The sequence below is a fragment of the Melanotaenia boesemani genome, chromosome 8 (assembly GCF_017639745.1).
Source record: "Melanotaenia boesemani isolate fMelBoe1 chromosome 8, fMelBoe1.pri, whole genome shotgun sequence".
NCBI lineage: Eukaryota > Metazoa > Chordata > Actinopteri > Atheriniformes > Melanotaeniidae > Melanotaenia > Melanotaenia boesemani.
In genome coordinates, this window is record NC_055689.1 from 21,240,386 (window position 1) to 21,257,874 (window position 17,489).

The window sequence follows — 17,489 nt, forward strand, 5'->3', positions numbered from 1 at the left end:
AAATGCACTTGACATGACAGTGGAAGCAAAATAAATAAATAAAATGCTTCGCTGAAATCAACATGCTCTCCGTGCTGACAACTGCGGGAAGACAGGAGGAACTGGCCGTCTCACAAGTAGACCTGAGAATTCAAGAAATAGCCTAATTGGAGCGGTGGCACTGACAGGTGTCCAGTTGGGCGCTTCACTTTGGCAGCGATGCTGCTGTCAGTGTCTCCAACCCCCAACACAGACAGCAATCCACTGTCAACACATCATGGACTTAACCCCCACCCCTAGAAGTGATGCATTTAAAGACACATCAACAATTTAAGGTACATTTTCATGTTCATGTTGAAGTTCTACTGTAAAAACACTGTAAAACTAATTTCACTACGTTTTTTCTCCTTTTTAAAAAAGTCTATTAAATTTTTTTTTTTCAACTGCTTCAAAAGAGCACTTAACCTATTTTTAGTTTTGGTTTAAACACTTGAACAAATTTCAAAGTCTAATTATTATAATTTGACACCCCATAAAAATTAGGGTTGTCAAATGATTAAAAATTTTTAATCATATTAAATCATGATCAATCACCATTCGTAACTATGCCTGAAATATGCCAGTTTTTACTGTATTGTATCAACAGAACAAACCAAAGCTCACTTGGGTTTTTCCTTGCTTTTTTACATTAGATGATCACTTTACCTTTAATATCCAGTTTAATATTACGTAAACAAAAATATCTCCTTTGTGCCAACCTTTTCCTGGCCAGTACCCCTACAGCCATCTTAATTAACAACAGGAGAGGAGGAGGCTGCCACGCTGTGCAGACACAGAGACAAACAGGACAATGACACTTGTGCGAAACTACGTTATAAGTATTTTTGTTTGTTGTCTTGTTTTATTTTTTTTATTATTTTTTTAAGTGTGGGTGTTAACTCCTTTGACCAGAAAAAGTGTCTATGTTAAAACATCTTCAAACCCTACAAAATTTGAACGCAATTAATTACATAAATTAGTTACCGCCGTTAATGCATTATTTTTGACAACCTTAATAAAAATATAAATGAACTATTCTTTATGTGTTTTTATGTATACTTTTTAATAATGGTTTAAAGCAGTTGACTGTACTTGTCATTTACTTAATGTTGGTTGCTACTTTGTTTTACTTGTGTTTGATAGTTAATGTCTGTTTTTATGTGGTATATTATATAAATTTGTGGTTGTGCGCCCTTCTTGGCCAGATAACTCTTAGAAAAATGATTTCTAATTTCAATAAGGTTTTTATCTGGATAAATAAAGGAGAAATTAAAAATAAATTAAGTCTAAAATTTAAAATGTCTAGTATTAAAGAATCATTTTTAAGTTTATATAAACTGATAGGAATGAGCATTTCAAAATACAGCAAATAAGAATTAAAAACTAAACAAATTAAGCAGGTGAAGGGCTAACAGTCTGAAGACTGTTGTCATCAAGCCCGACTGCATGACACTGCTAGAGCTACAGACTAAACTTTTTTTTTTTTTTACCGTTCTGTTGAGCATGACTGTACAAAACATTTGAAGAGGAACAAAGCGGTATGGAAGATTGATTGATTACAGATTTTAGGATCCAGTTTCAGGACTGCGGGAGATGTGGGCACACAAAACATGTGTAATAGTTGCCGATATCATGGAAAGATTCATCCAAAACATGTGATGTTCAGTTATAATGTTAAAATGGTGAGTAGCTTGGGATAGTACAAAAAAAATAATTCTTCAGTGAAACCAATCAAATTGCCTCTAGATCTTCTGTACTTATCAACCTCAACATTGAAACATGTATATCGTATATGTTCCCCTTGGGCTATTAAAACAGCTCTGATCCATGCAGACATGAAACCCACTAGAGGTGTTCTGGTCTATCAGGTAACAAGATGTTAACACTTTGACCTTACAGGTGGGTCTTCTATGGATGGGAGGTGTCTTTTTTTTCTAGCACCTTCCACAGGTATTTGATTGGACTGAGATCTGGGGAATTTTCCCCCGATATATCATTTAATACAGTGTGGCTGGCAGCTGAAAAAGGTCCCAGTCCTGAGAGATTCCTCGGCATGAAATAGCATATGTTGTTAGCAACAATGTTTAGATTTGCAGTACATGTCAAACTAAAAGGACACCTTCTTCTATTGCTCTATTGTCAAGCTCAAATACCCATTATAGGTGATGTCATGAGTGAAGATGGGCCCTTTGATCGATCTACAACAGCACAGCATCATACATGTCAAGCTGAGTCCCACAATTTGCCCTGACACCTTTATATAGCCAGCAAGTCATGTTATGATTGCTTTTCTAAGGGTTTATACAATACAGGCCATCCTTCCCTTCATATAATCATCAATGAGCCTCGTGTGCCCATGACCCTATTGTCAGTTTCCTCAACAAGACTTGCTGTTTTAGAGATGCTCTGATCCAGTCATCTACCCATTACAGCTCGGTATTTGTCAAAGTCTTTCAGATCTTTTCACGTGCCCACTTTTTCTTCTTTTGTTTTCCATCAACTTGAAGAACCGATGTTCATGCACTGCTCTTCATAAGTCCAAAATCTTTTCATTGTAACAGTATGATCATAGTTGTGCAGGAACACAGTTCAATCATTTCTATGATGGTGGTAAGGACTGATAGTCACTAAAAATGAAAAAGTTATTGCCACACCAACAAATATAACTTTTTTCCACTTATTATCCAATATCCTAGGATGGTTATTGCACAACAGGAAAATGGTTTTCAGATGACTGATAAAGTATTGATCAACCTAGCACAGCTGCTATCAGGGTACTTTCAGCCTCACGGTTTGTTCTCTTTGAGAAACATGACAGCTACAAACCTAAAAGATTTGAGATCTCTAACAGGGATCATCCTAATTATACTCTGTTTAAGTCTACAAAAACATACCCTTGGCACCTCATTTTAGTTTCTAAAAATCTACTCTGATCTCATCTGGATGTATAATTTATAATAGCGCAAAGAATGCTTAAAATTCATTCATCCACGTTTTGCTCTAACAATGGTGACTGTGAACTTATGCATTAGATCATCAATAGATATTTGTTGTATTTTTTCTGGGGTGAATTTTCATAGAGAGACACAGCCATATGGCCTGGTGTGAAGTGTCTTTCCATGAGATTTGCTAAAGCTTTGCAGTAATTACCGATCTGCTCCATAGATCCAGAGCTGCCAAAGTTGGACTAAATGGATAAAGAAAGATATAAAAAGTGCTAAGACTTTTTTTTTTTTTCTGTGCAGGGAACTATGAGTGGTAAATGAATATACATGGTATGCAAGCAACAACAGCATCTTCTACTCCTTTAGAGAATTACAGAAGTCAGTGTAAGGTATGGCTATGCATAAAATGTACACACATACACGGTTATATAGGTGTCTTTGTGAGGACATTAATTTACATTATGCATCCTCTGCTCCTTAACCTACGTAACCATCTATAAGTATCAGAAATCTACCATGAATCTACCCTGCAAAAACTGACAAATGTGCAGCTTTTATGTAAAAATGAAAAAAAAAGTGCAAATGTAGAAAACATAAAAAATGGATTTGCTATAAATAACGCTGTTTTCAGGGGGTACTATATAGGACATGACTGGGGCACACTTTTTGTCGCAATGATGACACATTTTATTTAAGTTAACTACAGAATCACACTGCTAAATTTGCAAAGACAAAAATCTTATCTCAGTTTGTGGCAATGTTTTCCACCTTGCACCTATTTTCATCTTGAAAGTTGAATTTATGTTAAGTATATTTGAGGGCTGGTTTTTCCTTTATTTAAAAAGAATTCAGTGGGACACTGAGCTACACAGAGTGTACCACTAGATGCAGTCCTAGCAAGGTTTTACTGCCTCTCTGTCTAATAATGGGGCCTAATAACAAAGAGAATCAAGATCAATGCCACATGCATATGTATACATGTCTGAGCTCTTGAGGAAATTAAATTAATTTCATATGCACTGGTCATTCCTGTTTAACTTGTAGACAAATCTAATTTTTATTCTTTATTTAGTCTGTATAACAATGTAAACTAAATAATATAATGAAATTCAATTCACTTAAAGAATATTTTCTTCATTTCCAAAGGGAAACCTGTACAAATTATAATTAAATAAAATTTCAGATTTAGATTTTTTTTTTTCCCTTGTATTTCAATCAAATTATATATGTGTCACCAATACTTAAGTCTCCATGACATGGCCAGCACAATGCTATTTGCCTCTGCATAGTAGAAGCTAAGGAGCCAGCCCTGCTTTCTATAAAATCCAGTGGTGTATGTTGATCATTTCTAGAGGCCTGATCAATGACACCATTCTGCCACAATTTTGGAGGAATGCCAATGTATACAAGGAATACGTGATAAGCAAGTTTTTATATATTTAAAAAAATACTATTTTTTTAAAGCCAATAAAAAAGTATTCAAAACTCTTATCATAGCAGGATCAGATACTGATGTATACTGTCAATGACATTTAACATTTAAACGTTTATTTAAATGCTGATTTCATGGAGACTTTTACCATTTACCATTTACCACCAAGTATTATTAGGAATCTATTTTATATGTTGAGCCTGTCTATCCTGACCCTTCCATACAGTGGTATGCTGTTGTTGATAAGTTCTAATACGTCAAAGGAAAACAACAAAACTGCCACTGGCCACATCTGAAAACAAACTGGGTCTGGGACACTTAAGAAGTCTCTGCTACTGATTACAATAAAAGTCTATTTTATATTTTGTAAATAAAATTAGTAAATTAATTCTGAATAACTGAGACAAAAACTCATAAATACTTACACTGAATTATCTTGACCCCCCCCCCCCCCCCCCCCAATATGGCCTGTGCCATAATCTTCTGATCTTTACAAAGGCATGTGATCCTCTGGTAAAACTGAAGATTTTCTATCTGTTATTTCTTTTAGGTGATTTAATGCATTCCAGTTATTTTTTCATCTTTGCTTTGGAGCTTTGTGTGGCACAGAAATACTTCTATATGAATATGACAAATCTGTACATCTCTGAAGACAAAGACGGGCTGAAATGGAATTAAATTTATTTTTTGTTTTGTTTTGTTTAGTTTTTGCAAGCCATTTTGCTTTTGTTAGATTAAGTTGGTACAAAAATCTAAGAATGATTTCATATCACATTGAAAAGTTCAGATAGTGATAAAAAGGAATAAAAACGGTTTTGTATATTTCCAATATGAAAAAAAATGTATTATCTAATTAAATGCTTAAAAATAAAAGGAATTCATTTAATCTACAGTGAAAGAGGAATCTACTCTTATACCACTACAGTTGATGTGGTACTAGCTGGAAATACACTGCCTGGCAAAAAAAAATGTCGCCACAAAAAACGTTACACACATTATAATTTCATTGGACCGCCTTTACCTTTGAGTGCGACACACATTCACTGTGGCAATGTTTCGATAAGCTTCCAATCCATGTGTGAAAATGATGTCTCGTACTCCCTGAACCACTCTTTCACAATCTGAGCCTGATGAATCCTGGCAGTGTCATCTTGGAATATGGCCGTGCCATCAGGAAAGAAAAAATTCACTGATGAAATTACCTGCTTATTCACTATATTCAGGAAATCAGCTGATATTGTTTGGGCACATAATGTTGCTGAACCTAGACCTGACCTACTGCAGCAACCCTAGATCCTAGCACTGTCCCGACAGGCTTGCACAGTAGGCACACGGCATGATGGCTGCATCACTTCACCTTCCTCTCTTCTTAACTTGATGCTTCCATCACTCTTGGAACAGGATAAATCTGGACTCATCAGACCACATAACTCCAGGGTGGCTACACAGCTGTTCATTCCAAATCTCTTCGCTATTAAACATAGCGCTGAGTTCTACTGTTGTTTCTTTTTAACCATCTAATTTGACCAAACGTTTAAGTGATCATCTATCACCATCATGCAAGATGTTTTTCAAACTACATTTCTTCCTGAAAGGTGATGGTTCCCCACTATACTTCTAATTTTATAAAGTATTGGACAGTAATTAACCCAGTTTTAGTAGTTTCTGCAATCTCAGATGTTTTCTCTGCTTGATGCATGCCAATGATTTGACCGTGCAACAGACTAACATCTTTTCCACGATCACAGGATATGTCTTTCCATGTGGTTTAAGAAATGAGAAGCTACTCATTGTATCAGTTGGAGTTAAATAACTTATTGAATAAACTGATTAATCTAACTTATCTTCAAACTGATTAAAGATAATCATCCATGCAGTGATTATCTGATAGGAGGCTCATACCTATTTGCTTAGTTAAATCCATGTTTTATTTATTTATTTATTTATTGGGGCTGGGCAGTGTTGTAATGCATTACAGTTTCACTAGAGAAAAGGATAAATTTTATTATTTCATTTCACCCCGTATCTTAAATTATTTTCCAAACATGTGCGAATGAAAACTCAGAATCTATAAATGCAGTGGCCCACTTTCATTGGTCCAATATTTCATATTTTATAACCGAATGGTGATTAGTATTGCAGACAAGAGGCAAGTTATACAACAATTTCACCTGTAAAAGGTGTAATTGGTTTTTAAAGTGGAGAACTTGAGCTGCACATGGAATTGGAATATACTTCCACCTTTGTCCATGAGTGTAAAGAAATTGCAGTTTAGGGTCAGCGGGATGGATTCAGCTGATGCTATAACAATTATCACTGCATCAGAACAACACCAGTTTTATCATTTAAACTGAAATAATCGACAAAAATGAAAGTTTATTTTACATCATGCCATCCGCTAGTCAAAATTATGGTTTTAGTACAATACAAGAGTCTATGAAAATTCTAATTCTCTGAACTTTCATTTGGAATATATTCTAATTCTTGCTAAAGATAAATCAGGAGATAAAAAACACTCAGACTGACAAAACATATTATATGTTATTATAGAGAGTTTGTTAAATAACTCTGCATGAAGTTGCAAATTAAGTATCATCACAAGAGGCAATCACACAGACTGTAGTCTCAGCAGTTTTTATCTAAATCACTGAGTGAAAAGAATATTTATGGAATACATTAATTAGAACATTTCATTTCATGCCCCTTCAGATGCACACATACGCCCACACAAACACTGACAAGTGGGGAAAAATTATCATAAGTCCTATTGGATATCAGTCAAAAGGCCATGCAAAACCAAATTTTAATATTAAAGTTATTTTACAAATGCAGCAGCAGTTCGTCTGAATTGGTGAGAAAAATATCCGCCACCCCTAATTACCAGAGACAGATTGAGAAGAGATTATCCATCACTCCAATCTGTATTATAAAGTTCTCCTGGGGATAATTTGACAGAGATGGATAAAGCTAAACTGAAAGGTTGTTAGGGGAGGCATGCATGTGTGCTGTTTTTAGTACCGTTATCTGAAAAGGTATAAAAATGATTACCCACAGGCAAAAGTAAGTGGTCACTTAAAAAAAAAAAAAAGCCTGTGCACCTCTCTCTTTATTGTGCCCATTCTGATGAAGCTGAAGGCTTCCAGAAGGCTCTTTGTGGTTTGATCACATCTATTATCTTCAGTTGAGACATCATCTAAAATAGGGAAATATAGAAATCTTTCATTTATGACCTCTGGATCAGACATTTCCGTTATTAAATTTGATAAATATTATGCTGGAAGCTGGTGGTTCCATGTCCAACACAGCTTCAATGCAACTATCTAATCTTAAGGGGGAAAAAAAGAAGAGAAGGAAACAAGTGGATACAACAGCAGATATTTTCCACATCTTGTAAAGCTGGTCAGAAATGCCTTGTGCTCAACAAAACATGACAGTCCCCCTCAGTCGTATTTTGTCCAGAGCTGACACAGTACTTGGCTACAGCGGTCATATACAGATACACTCCAAACACATGCAAGTCATCAGGGAGGAAAACACAGTCATGAGGTAAAAATTAAATCCCCACTAAGGTTTCCTGAAAGCACCGCTTCCTCTTAATAAATGTAATAACTGAGTAAGCGAGGCAGCCTGTCACACTGAACAAAGGTTCTGTGAGCTACAGCTCTGTCTGCAAGCTGTCACTGCAGCTTGCCTGCTGAGACGTAAAAACCTATTGGAGTCATCCCTCGTTTTATGTTAATTTAGATGAATACGCTGGGATCGCTGGGCCCAACAAATTCAGAAAGATTCCCTAGTTGATATTTGCATTTGTGATACAAGGATTTCTGTAGCTTTAATGTCTAGTCTGGGAATATCATAATTGTGTAGTTTGACAGCATCAGCTTAAAAAGCCTCATATTCTGCTTTTACAAACAGGCAACACTTTCCACTCTTACTCTAGATGCGGTAAAATCTGCAACCCATTTGGACAGAGTTGGAGAAAAAAAGAAGAAATACTTTTTTGTGGAGAAGAAGACTAAGCAAACATCGAGTTTAAAAACGGGTAAACATCATTCACAGACAGAGTCTTTTAAAAACTGAATGTTGAATCAGCTATAAATATATGGCTATGTTATAATTGTTTTCCTCTGCCATCTAAACCAATGAGCCCAGGAGTCCAGTGCGGTACAGTGATGGACCACATCACTGGGAAAATGCGCTGTACCTCAGAGCCTGGGCGAACTGCCTGTTGAATGCACAACAGCCTCAGCCAAAGCACACAGAACCAACTCGATGTGCTGCTCTGCCTGCACAGTATGTGTGTTTGTGTTTGTGTGTGTAAGTGTGTGTGTATGTGTGTGTGCAGCAAGCTTATAGGATACAGCTATGACAATATTGGAAAGTGCATTCATAAATGACAATATCTGGCAAAAATCATTGACACAGCTGTGAATCACAGGCGAAAAAGATTAGGTGTTGCTGCTAAATGAATGAATGAATGGATGGATGAAACTTTCTGTAAGAAAAGCCTCAGTTCAGCAGGTGACAGCTTTGCATAGTAATGAAAAAACATTTCACAAGCACAATGATCTGCCTATTACAGAAACTAGGTTACCAGACCCTGCTTTGCACAAACATTTATTGTATTGCAATTTCAATGATGCACATAATGGAACATGATTGTAATCACTCATCCCAGCTGTTTGTTATTATCAGTCTCATGTGCAAATGAAGTCCACTTAAAAACTGCAAATATGCCTGCTAAGAGATATCAGATGAATTGTTTTGCAATTCAACATACGTAAAACTGCTAATCCAGATTCTACATGCAACAATTATGAGACGCAATTAAGGGAGTTGATGTAATGTGAGTAAAAAGCTTTTTATTTCAACCCTAACACAAGCTCCACAATCAGAAGGAAATTAACATATTTAGTGGAAATTAAAGCCAATGGATCCATTTTACAGGTGTGATTAATATGCGTGTGTTGTCTATTTAAATCTTAAATAAAAATGCATCCTCAACATTCCTAATGCAAAACACATCTGGATGTTTAAAATAGCTGATTGCTGCTCATCTGCCTGCTCTGCTTGACATGCTGTCAATGATCTGTGCACAGAGGAAGAACCCCTGGACCTCCACAGTTCACGTGTACAACGTTTAGGTAAAATAGTGTAAATAAATTAAATGACTTACCAGACATAAACCGCTGAGGAGTGAGAAGAGAAGAAATTCCAGATTGTGGATCAGCAGAGAGGATCCCATCCCTGACCCGAGGCAACTCTACCTCCAAGAGTCCTTGCAGGGCTCAAAGAAACGCCGATAAAGCGCAGATGCAATTATTTAATCTACTTAACTCTCTTCAAAGTGGAGCGAGATGTGTCTTTTTACTCCATCTGGCCCCTCGGTGCTTCTGGTGGCTCGTGAAATCATAACTCTGTAATCGCCTTGCTCTGCCCTCGATTTAATTTCCTATAATCTACGATATTCTCCGACTCAACCCGCTCGCTTTATTTCTCTGCATCTGTCTTTTTTTCCTCTTCTGAAATTACATCCACATGTCAGAACTATTTATGTCGCTCTCTCTCTCTGCGGTGGGAAGTTCAAATGATTCTTTGTAGGGGAGAAACCGACGCTGTATTTTTAGGTCTTTTAAATTTCCCCTCAGACTAACTTAAACACTTCAGTATGGAGCTATGCGCCTTATGGTTTCTTCCAGTCGTCTCCTCCAAACGTTAGATCAAAATAGGATTTTTTTTTTCCTTTTTAAATCTCAAACTGTGTCACTCCATCACCAAGTCGCTGTTGAATTTCACAACTTCATTCCCTCTGACTCATGTCACCATCAACGCATTCATTTGGCATCGTGCAGGCGGCAGAATCTCACGCAGGGTTTACTTTTCACATTTAACAGCAAATAATAACAATATTTTGTCAGATCAGAGCGTGAAATTGCCAACTTTTCACAGAGGGGTATTTTATTCGCGTGAATGCGCCACTTCACTCCGCTTCCTTTTCTTTCGAGCCTTTTTCCTCTACAAAATAGTAATAAGATGGGTTGGATGTCATGTACAGAAATGACGCTGAACTATGATTCAAGCGTGGCTTTCTAACTGCAACTTAATGTATGAAAACTAAAACTAAGCGGAGAGAGAATAAGTGCCAGCTTGGCCTCAAGAATCACTTACTATGGAGAGAGAGGCACTTTCACCCTGACGGACAGATTATTCGCAAACGCCTGAGTGTTTGTGCGCAGATTTAAAGAAGAAGTTGAAGTTTCTCGTGTTGGGAAGCGTCTCCAGATGTGGCAGGCGCAGGTCGTGTTCAGTAGTGAGTATGTGGATGGAAAAAGGAAGAAGGAGGTGTGTGTGTGTGTGCGTGTGTGTGTGTGGTGGTGGTGGTGGTGGGGAGGCGTAAAAGCTTCTCATTGGTGCGCTCGCTCTTACGTTGGAATAAACCACGACTCCGAAATGACATATTTTCTCACCCCTCAAACAAACTCCACATTCAACAGATCGCAGAGCCTTTGCCAAACCACTTTTTCCCCCTGCAGTCTCTCAAAAGTTGCATCTAGTTAGACTGGATTACGGAGACATAATGCAGGGGAAGTCGGTTTTATCTGAGGGATGTTGCTGAACTGTAATTTGCGTTTAGGCATCAGAGAAGTATTTTCTCCAACTTTTTAAAAGTTTGCTTAGAAATTAAAGATGATTTGACATACTGTGCGTTCATGAATGAACACATTATTTAAGTCACATAATACAGGCTTTTTCATATGAATGTGCTAGAGGTTTCCATGACTCCAAACTGAATGTTAGAGCCTCCAGTGGTTTATATTCTGAAAGGGAGCAAGAGCTGATGTTATCATTCAAAATGTTACTTCTCTTATTATAGAGCTTTTACTGCTGTTCTTGGGTCAGCACTCAGTCAGTGGGGTGTGAAGATATCCAGCTGTGGAATGTAAAACATGCCTTATGTCAAAAGTGTATACAGGCTTAAATCACACTGAATGGAAGCTGCTTTTTTCACATCAACATTGTACTATATCAGTTGATAGCATAATGTATTGTTTGCATGCTTGGTAGTAAATAAGCATGTAACTGTAACAATATAAATGTAATATTCCAACCTTTAAAAAAACAGGTAGGGTCAATGCTAAAAAACAAAGAAATGATATTCAGTAACTCACGCACTGATTCTCTGCTGTTAGCAATTCAGCTTGCGAACGAAGGCACACTGAAAATAGAATTGGTGTAAATGTTAGAGCTGCTGACACTCAGAGATGTACTTCTTTTAGAAACTAAAGCATTATCCAGCATAGAGAATTGCATTTCAGCATTAAAGTGGTTGACTGCCATATGCTGTTTTCATTCGGAGCACAGGTTTGAAGCGGCATCTTCCCTGAAGTCATTTATCCTAAAGTGGTATCTTGTGTTGTTGGGAATGTTGTCACATTATGTGGAATCTTTTAAAAAATTAACTCCCAACGCTCATTATATGTGCACTTGAGTGGTAACGTTGAGTCATTGTCTTGCATACCTAAAAGCAGTAGCTAAGTAAATACTGTTAAATATATTTTAACTAATGTATATAATTTTAATACTAAAGTCAGTTTGCTGTTATAAACATAAATTACCATCATGAGTTTATAGTTTATTTTTTTGTGTGTTGGAATGAACAATATGATGACAACAGGAGATATATTTTTTTAAAATTCCTTCTTTACTCAAGGATTTTTTTGTAGACCTTGCTCTGGTATCTGTCAGTCTTAGCAGACCTTAAAGACTCTATCTATCTATCTATCTATCTATCTATCTATCTATCTATCTATCTATCTATCTATCTATCTATCTATCTATCATTTGCAAGTTTATCACTATATTATTATAAACTTGCAGAAGGGTGGGTGGAGGGAGGGGTGGGGGGCAACACACCCTTTTAAATAAACCCATTGAAAAGAAAAATACCAACAATGTGTCATGTCATGTCAACTTGCTCGATGCTGTTTTTAACATCTCTGCACATGCTGTAGATTTGTACATAAATACTGTACTGTATGATCTGATGAAGAGTGGCGCACAACAAAAATCAGTCAAGGAAAATCCCAAGTGAATGAAAAAACAAAATAAATTAAAAAAAATTCCAGAAATTTGAGCAACATTTACATTCTCTATGCAGAAGGGGACTCATCTGGCAAAAACATGCAAGCATAGAAAAGAAAAGAATCTCAGCAATGACAGGTGTACAGACTTCTGTTGCATTGAATTCCTGCTGCTGGACCTGTTGCTAAATTTAAATTTTCCATATTGACAGAGGTACACTCTTTTCCTGCATATTTATGCATTACATAGTCCATTTTTTTAGTGATAAGTTTTTCATAAATAATACTTTAAAAATCTATGGTACATACAATATTAGGAATAAAAAAAATTTTCCTGCATTTTCTGCCGCTTTGTTGTTGCTTTTGAACCAGATACATCCTGCAGACATCAGATTGCATCCACTGATTTATTTTTTACCTTGATGGGCTCAGGATTCCGTAGAATATCTACAAATATAAAAGCATTATTTTCTGTACGAAATCATAGGAACCATTTGTGAGAGCAGCCTTCTCAGAGTCAATTTAATTAAATTACAATCAAGATTTAAAAACTTTTTTTTTTTTTTCCCGCATTACAAAGCATAACTTGTGCCTTTATTTTGTTGTTCCGGAACCAGAAAAGTCGTGCACACACCGCGAAAAATCTCGACCATTGACCTAAAATTGCCCTGACTTCTGTTTCATTAAAATATATTTAAAATATGATAGTTTGGTTGTTGTCAACATATATTATAATTACATAAGTATTATCATTAGAACTTGAGAAAGAGATAGAGTTTCAGTGAGTTTGTGCAAGTGGCTAAATTGACAGTTCAAATAGCCACAACAACAGGGAAATGTGATATGAAAGTGAAGGAATTATCCCATTATAATTATCCCACTTGACCCTGAAAAATGCGGTTAAACAATATCCCTTGGGGCATGTATGCAAATGAAAGCTCTTCATATGCAGATATATGTGCTGAAAAGCTTTGGTTGCAGCTCATGAGTGGCGCTTTAATGAGAGCAGAGTTGTGACAAAACTGTTCCAGTATGTCGGAGTCTTTCTGTTTGGACACAAAGACAAAAAATGAACAACAAAAAAGCAATTCAGCCTCTTTTAAAAATATTAAATTATATATTGTATATATTATAGAAACATTCATCACTTGTTCTCCACCTACTTGACTGAATACAACAAACAATATGTTATGCAGCAATGTGGAGACTTGTACAGAACTAATTCAGGTGGAAATCAATTAACATTTTAAGGTCCACAATTATTTTCATGTTTTAACATATTCCCTTTTATTCTTTTTTAAACTTGTAATATTAATCTTTTTGAAGATTTGTTAAGCTTGTTCTTAACCTTAAGCAGTCCAGGCTTTTTTCCCTTATTTAATGTTTTTTTTTTTTTTTTTTTTTTTTTTTTTTTGTGAAAAATGTCATAAATAGCAACCACTCATTAACCAAGCAGGAGGAGGAGATAGCACCCTATAGTAGTAGAGGAAACTCGAAATACTGGAAGCTGCACTGTGTTCATGACAAATCTGCTAAAAACCCAAACTGTGTCAGAGTCTGTCTTTGTCTCTCTCATTGTGATCTAAAAAAAAGCATTTCTCTTGAAAGGTTCTCTTTGAAAGGTTAAATATGCCTTTAAGCCAATTACTGTTTTACCATGCCACTTCTGCCTTCACCAACATATTTATTACAGAAACACAGAGCTTCTGATCCTTGACGTCCATCTGGCATGATTAATACGCACCACCTGTAAATATATGCTAGTGAGGAACCATGCTCTGCAGTGACAGTACAGTCTGTCTCTCCATCAGTCTTCTCTTGTATACTGTGCCATCTATCATCCTCTATCTTCTATCTATTCAGCTGCTTAGGACATGGTATCTATTACAGGCAACAAAGTAAGCAAGAGCTTGTTAAGAAACAAGAATTAAGCATATTCTATAATGTAAAAGGTGATTATTACCTGAGCCATTTGAAGCAGATTAACTAATTGTAATATTCTTAGAGGGAGTCTGGCAATCTGCCATCGTAACCTGAATCCCAAGCAAATGCTTCTTTTATTGATTTTTTTTATTAGCAGAATAATAGGAGTCAGATCAGTGTATGGGATCACTTCCCTGGAGGTGAATGATTGGGAATTATCCAAGAAGTTGGACACAGGTTCACATGAAAGACAGTAGATATTACACTCTGGAAATAGATTTTTCTTTGTCTTCCTCTTACATCATTCATGTCACTTTGATATGACATCTATTCTACTTTAATACTTTGGTATTAACACATTTATGAATAGGCACATGGTTGTTTTCATGTGTGTATATTTTCTGTACTTTGTTTTTGTTTCATTTGAAAAATTATGTAAACTACAGGGCTTACCCTTCCTTTATTTTTAAAGAAGTCATGAAACCCCTCAAGGGAAGCTATTTCCAATTGGATTAGGGTCAGCTTGTCTCCTCTGAAGTAACTCTTGTTGTCTTGACAGCTCCTACACTCAGGTCTCCCAAAGGTATATTCCAGATATAAAGTGAAACAACAACAACAAAAAAAAAAAAGAAAACCCAAAATATGGGTTTCAGCCTTCTCATCACATTTAAAGGTACACCCTTATTGTAACATTCATAATATTTTTTATGAATAAACATAAATAATAGATCTGTGTGTTTGAAACATTGAGAGGCACAACTGTTAGTAAGGATGCCAAAATCCTAGTTTAAAACAGTTTGTGTTCTTACCAAGAACTTCTGCATGCACATAACTGACATAAAGCTTCTAGGACATGGTATTAAAAAGACACTGTGAAAGTTGGTATGGTTTGTAAAAAGGGAAAAAGATCCTCATCAGGGATCTAAAGAGCTTTAGGCTGACTTGAAGCAATCTGGAGTGGTCATTTCATTTAGTCACCATATTGAACCCACTAGGGTTTAATGTTAAAAGCCTAAAGAATAGAGAAAAAAATGTTTGGAAAGAAAAACACTTTAGTTAAAGTCTTTCTGGAATACTAGAGGAATCCAAAGCAGAGCTTGTTCGAAAACTGGTCGTGTATCAGTATGTTTAGGCAACAAAGACAGTGAAACCTGACGGAGGTTCTGCCATGCTGTGGGACCAGTTTCCTGTCTTTGGTACTGAAAGCAATATATGAGTAATAACTGAAGAAGCATTTTAACTTCTGCTTATTACTATAATGAATCCTAGTCATGTTGATAGGGTTCTCTAAGTTGTGTTCATAGATCAGTAAAAGCAATGGTTTAAACCACAGATGTAAAATTCTGGTCCTTGAGGGTCACTAAGATATTTCTCTGCTTCAACACACCAGACTGAAATTAATGGGCCATTCTGCAGAACTTGATGACAAGCTGCTGCATCCATTTCAGCTGAATCAGATGTGTTGGAGCAGAGAAGCATCTAAAAGCTGCAAACCCTAAAACCTGGTCCCACAGCATGGTAGTACCTCCACCATGTGTCACTGCTTAAAGGGAAAGGTGTTTTGTTTTTTTACATCCCTGGTTTAAACTATTACTTTTACTGACTCTTGGACAGAACTAAAATAACCCTATCAATAAGATTAGGATTGCATTATACTTAAAAAAATTAGATAGTTTTAAAACTATGTATATTGTTTCAATGCCATTTGGTGAAGTACACTTTTAGACATTAAACCCTAGTAGCATAATTCCAATAGAGCTCTTCACAGTTAATTTTCTCTTCACTGCCCTGAATCAAAGTCTGCCTGATAAAGTATTATAATGAGTGCACAGCAGCATAGGACATTTAACTGATCAATAGCTAACTGTAACTAAGGGGCTGCAGTAAACAGAAAAAACATTTAAGAGAAGAGGACTATTTGTTTCCCTAGATGCTGTTGCTACATCGTGCAGAGATCAAATCAGACAACTTAACAAGAGCTTGTCACAAAGCGTTGGTGTATAGCCACTGTCGCCTCACAGCAGGACATCGTAGTCAGCGTGACCCCCCCTGCTGTTCTGCTGACTTAAAGAAAAGTCCCAATGTGAATCAATATATAGAATAAATCTTTTCTTTCTCCTCACCGACTCACATCAGTAAGAGTTATAGGTGTACAGAGAAGTTACTGGCAGATAATTATACATAGAACATCGAGAAGGGAGTCTTTGAGGTGACACTGAGCTAATGCAAGGATAGTTTTATACAAGGTTGTCTTAGAAAAGTCAGAATGGTAAAGTTATGCTACTCAACAGAGATCTGCATCAAAATGATCAAATTATGTCACTTTATTTCAAGTTATTAATTAAAAACCATCTGAATTTAAAAGAGATTAGATGTGTGTGTGTGTGTGTGTGTGTGTGTGTGTGTGTGTGTGTGTGTTGGCGGAGGGGGGGGGCTTTCTTTGGCCCAGTAACACTGTGACCATAGGGGGGCGGTGTGGTTCAGTAATATCTGACAACGCCCACAATGACAACCTCTAAGGAAGGCTTGTAGACTGACATCCTGAGCCTGATTATTAAGTATATTTAATTCCTGAATTAATAATACCTCTAATACCTCTCACTTATTACAACTCAGTGTTTTTTGGATCTGTGAACTTTTGGTTCATGAACTTGTGAAAGAATGAATTGTTGAACTAGGATTTTGTAAACTGTGTGTTGTTCATTAGTGACACAAATTCTCACAAATGCACACATAAACAGGAATGTTGTTACTGTTTTTACATGAATGTTTTTTGGGGAGAAAATAATTCTGTGAATACCTAAAAAAAGTGTTGATTATCTTTGCTAAATAGGAATCCCTGTTAAATAACATTGCAACAGTCTATGTTGGAGTGAAGCCTGTACAGCGTCAGACTGCCACAATCATACTCTAAACTGGGTTCCACTCTAGGTGCTAGTTGGACAGGAGACAGTGTAATTACATGATTTTTCACTTCACTGACTGCCTTGTGCACCTGACAATGAGCTCGCCACATCTACCCAGAATAACCACCTTTTTAGTATTAACATTTGCATTAACATGCTGTCTGCTTTCAAATGATTGCGATGT

General features: G+C 36.4%; 1 protein-coding gene across 2 annotated transcripts in view; it reads right to left on the minus strand.

Annotated features, from left to right (window-relative positions):
* The window catches only part of pth1r (parathyroid hormone 1 receptor), a 58,237-nt gene extending 48,095 nt beyond the window's left edge, over window positions 1–10,142 (minus strand). For both annotated transcript variants that reach the window (XM_041993065.1, XM_041993064.1), the window contains exon 1: window positions 9,572–10,142. In XM_041993065.1, the coding sequence (XP_041848999.1) occupies window positions 9,572–9,640 (69 nt within the window). In that variant the 5' untranslated portion in view covers window positions 9,641–10,142. The remainder of the gene's footprint in view (window positions 1–9,571) is intronic.
* Window positions 10,143–17,489: the final 7,347 nt, after the last annotated feature.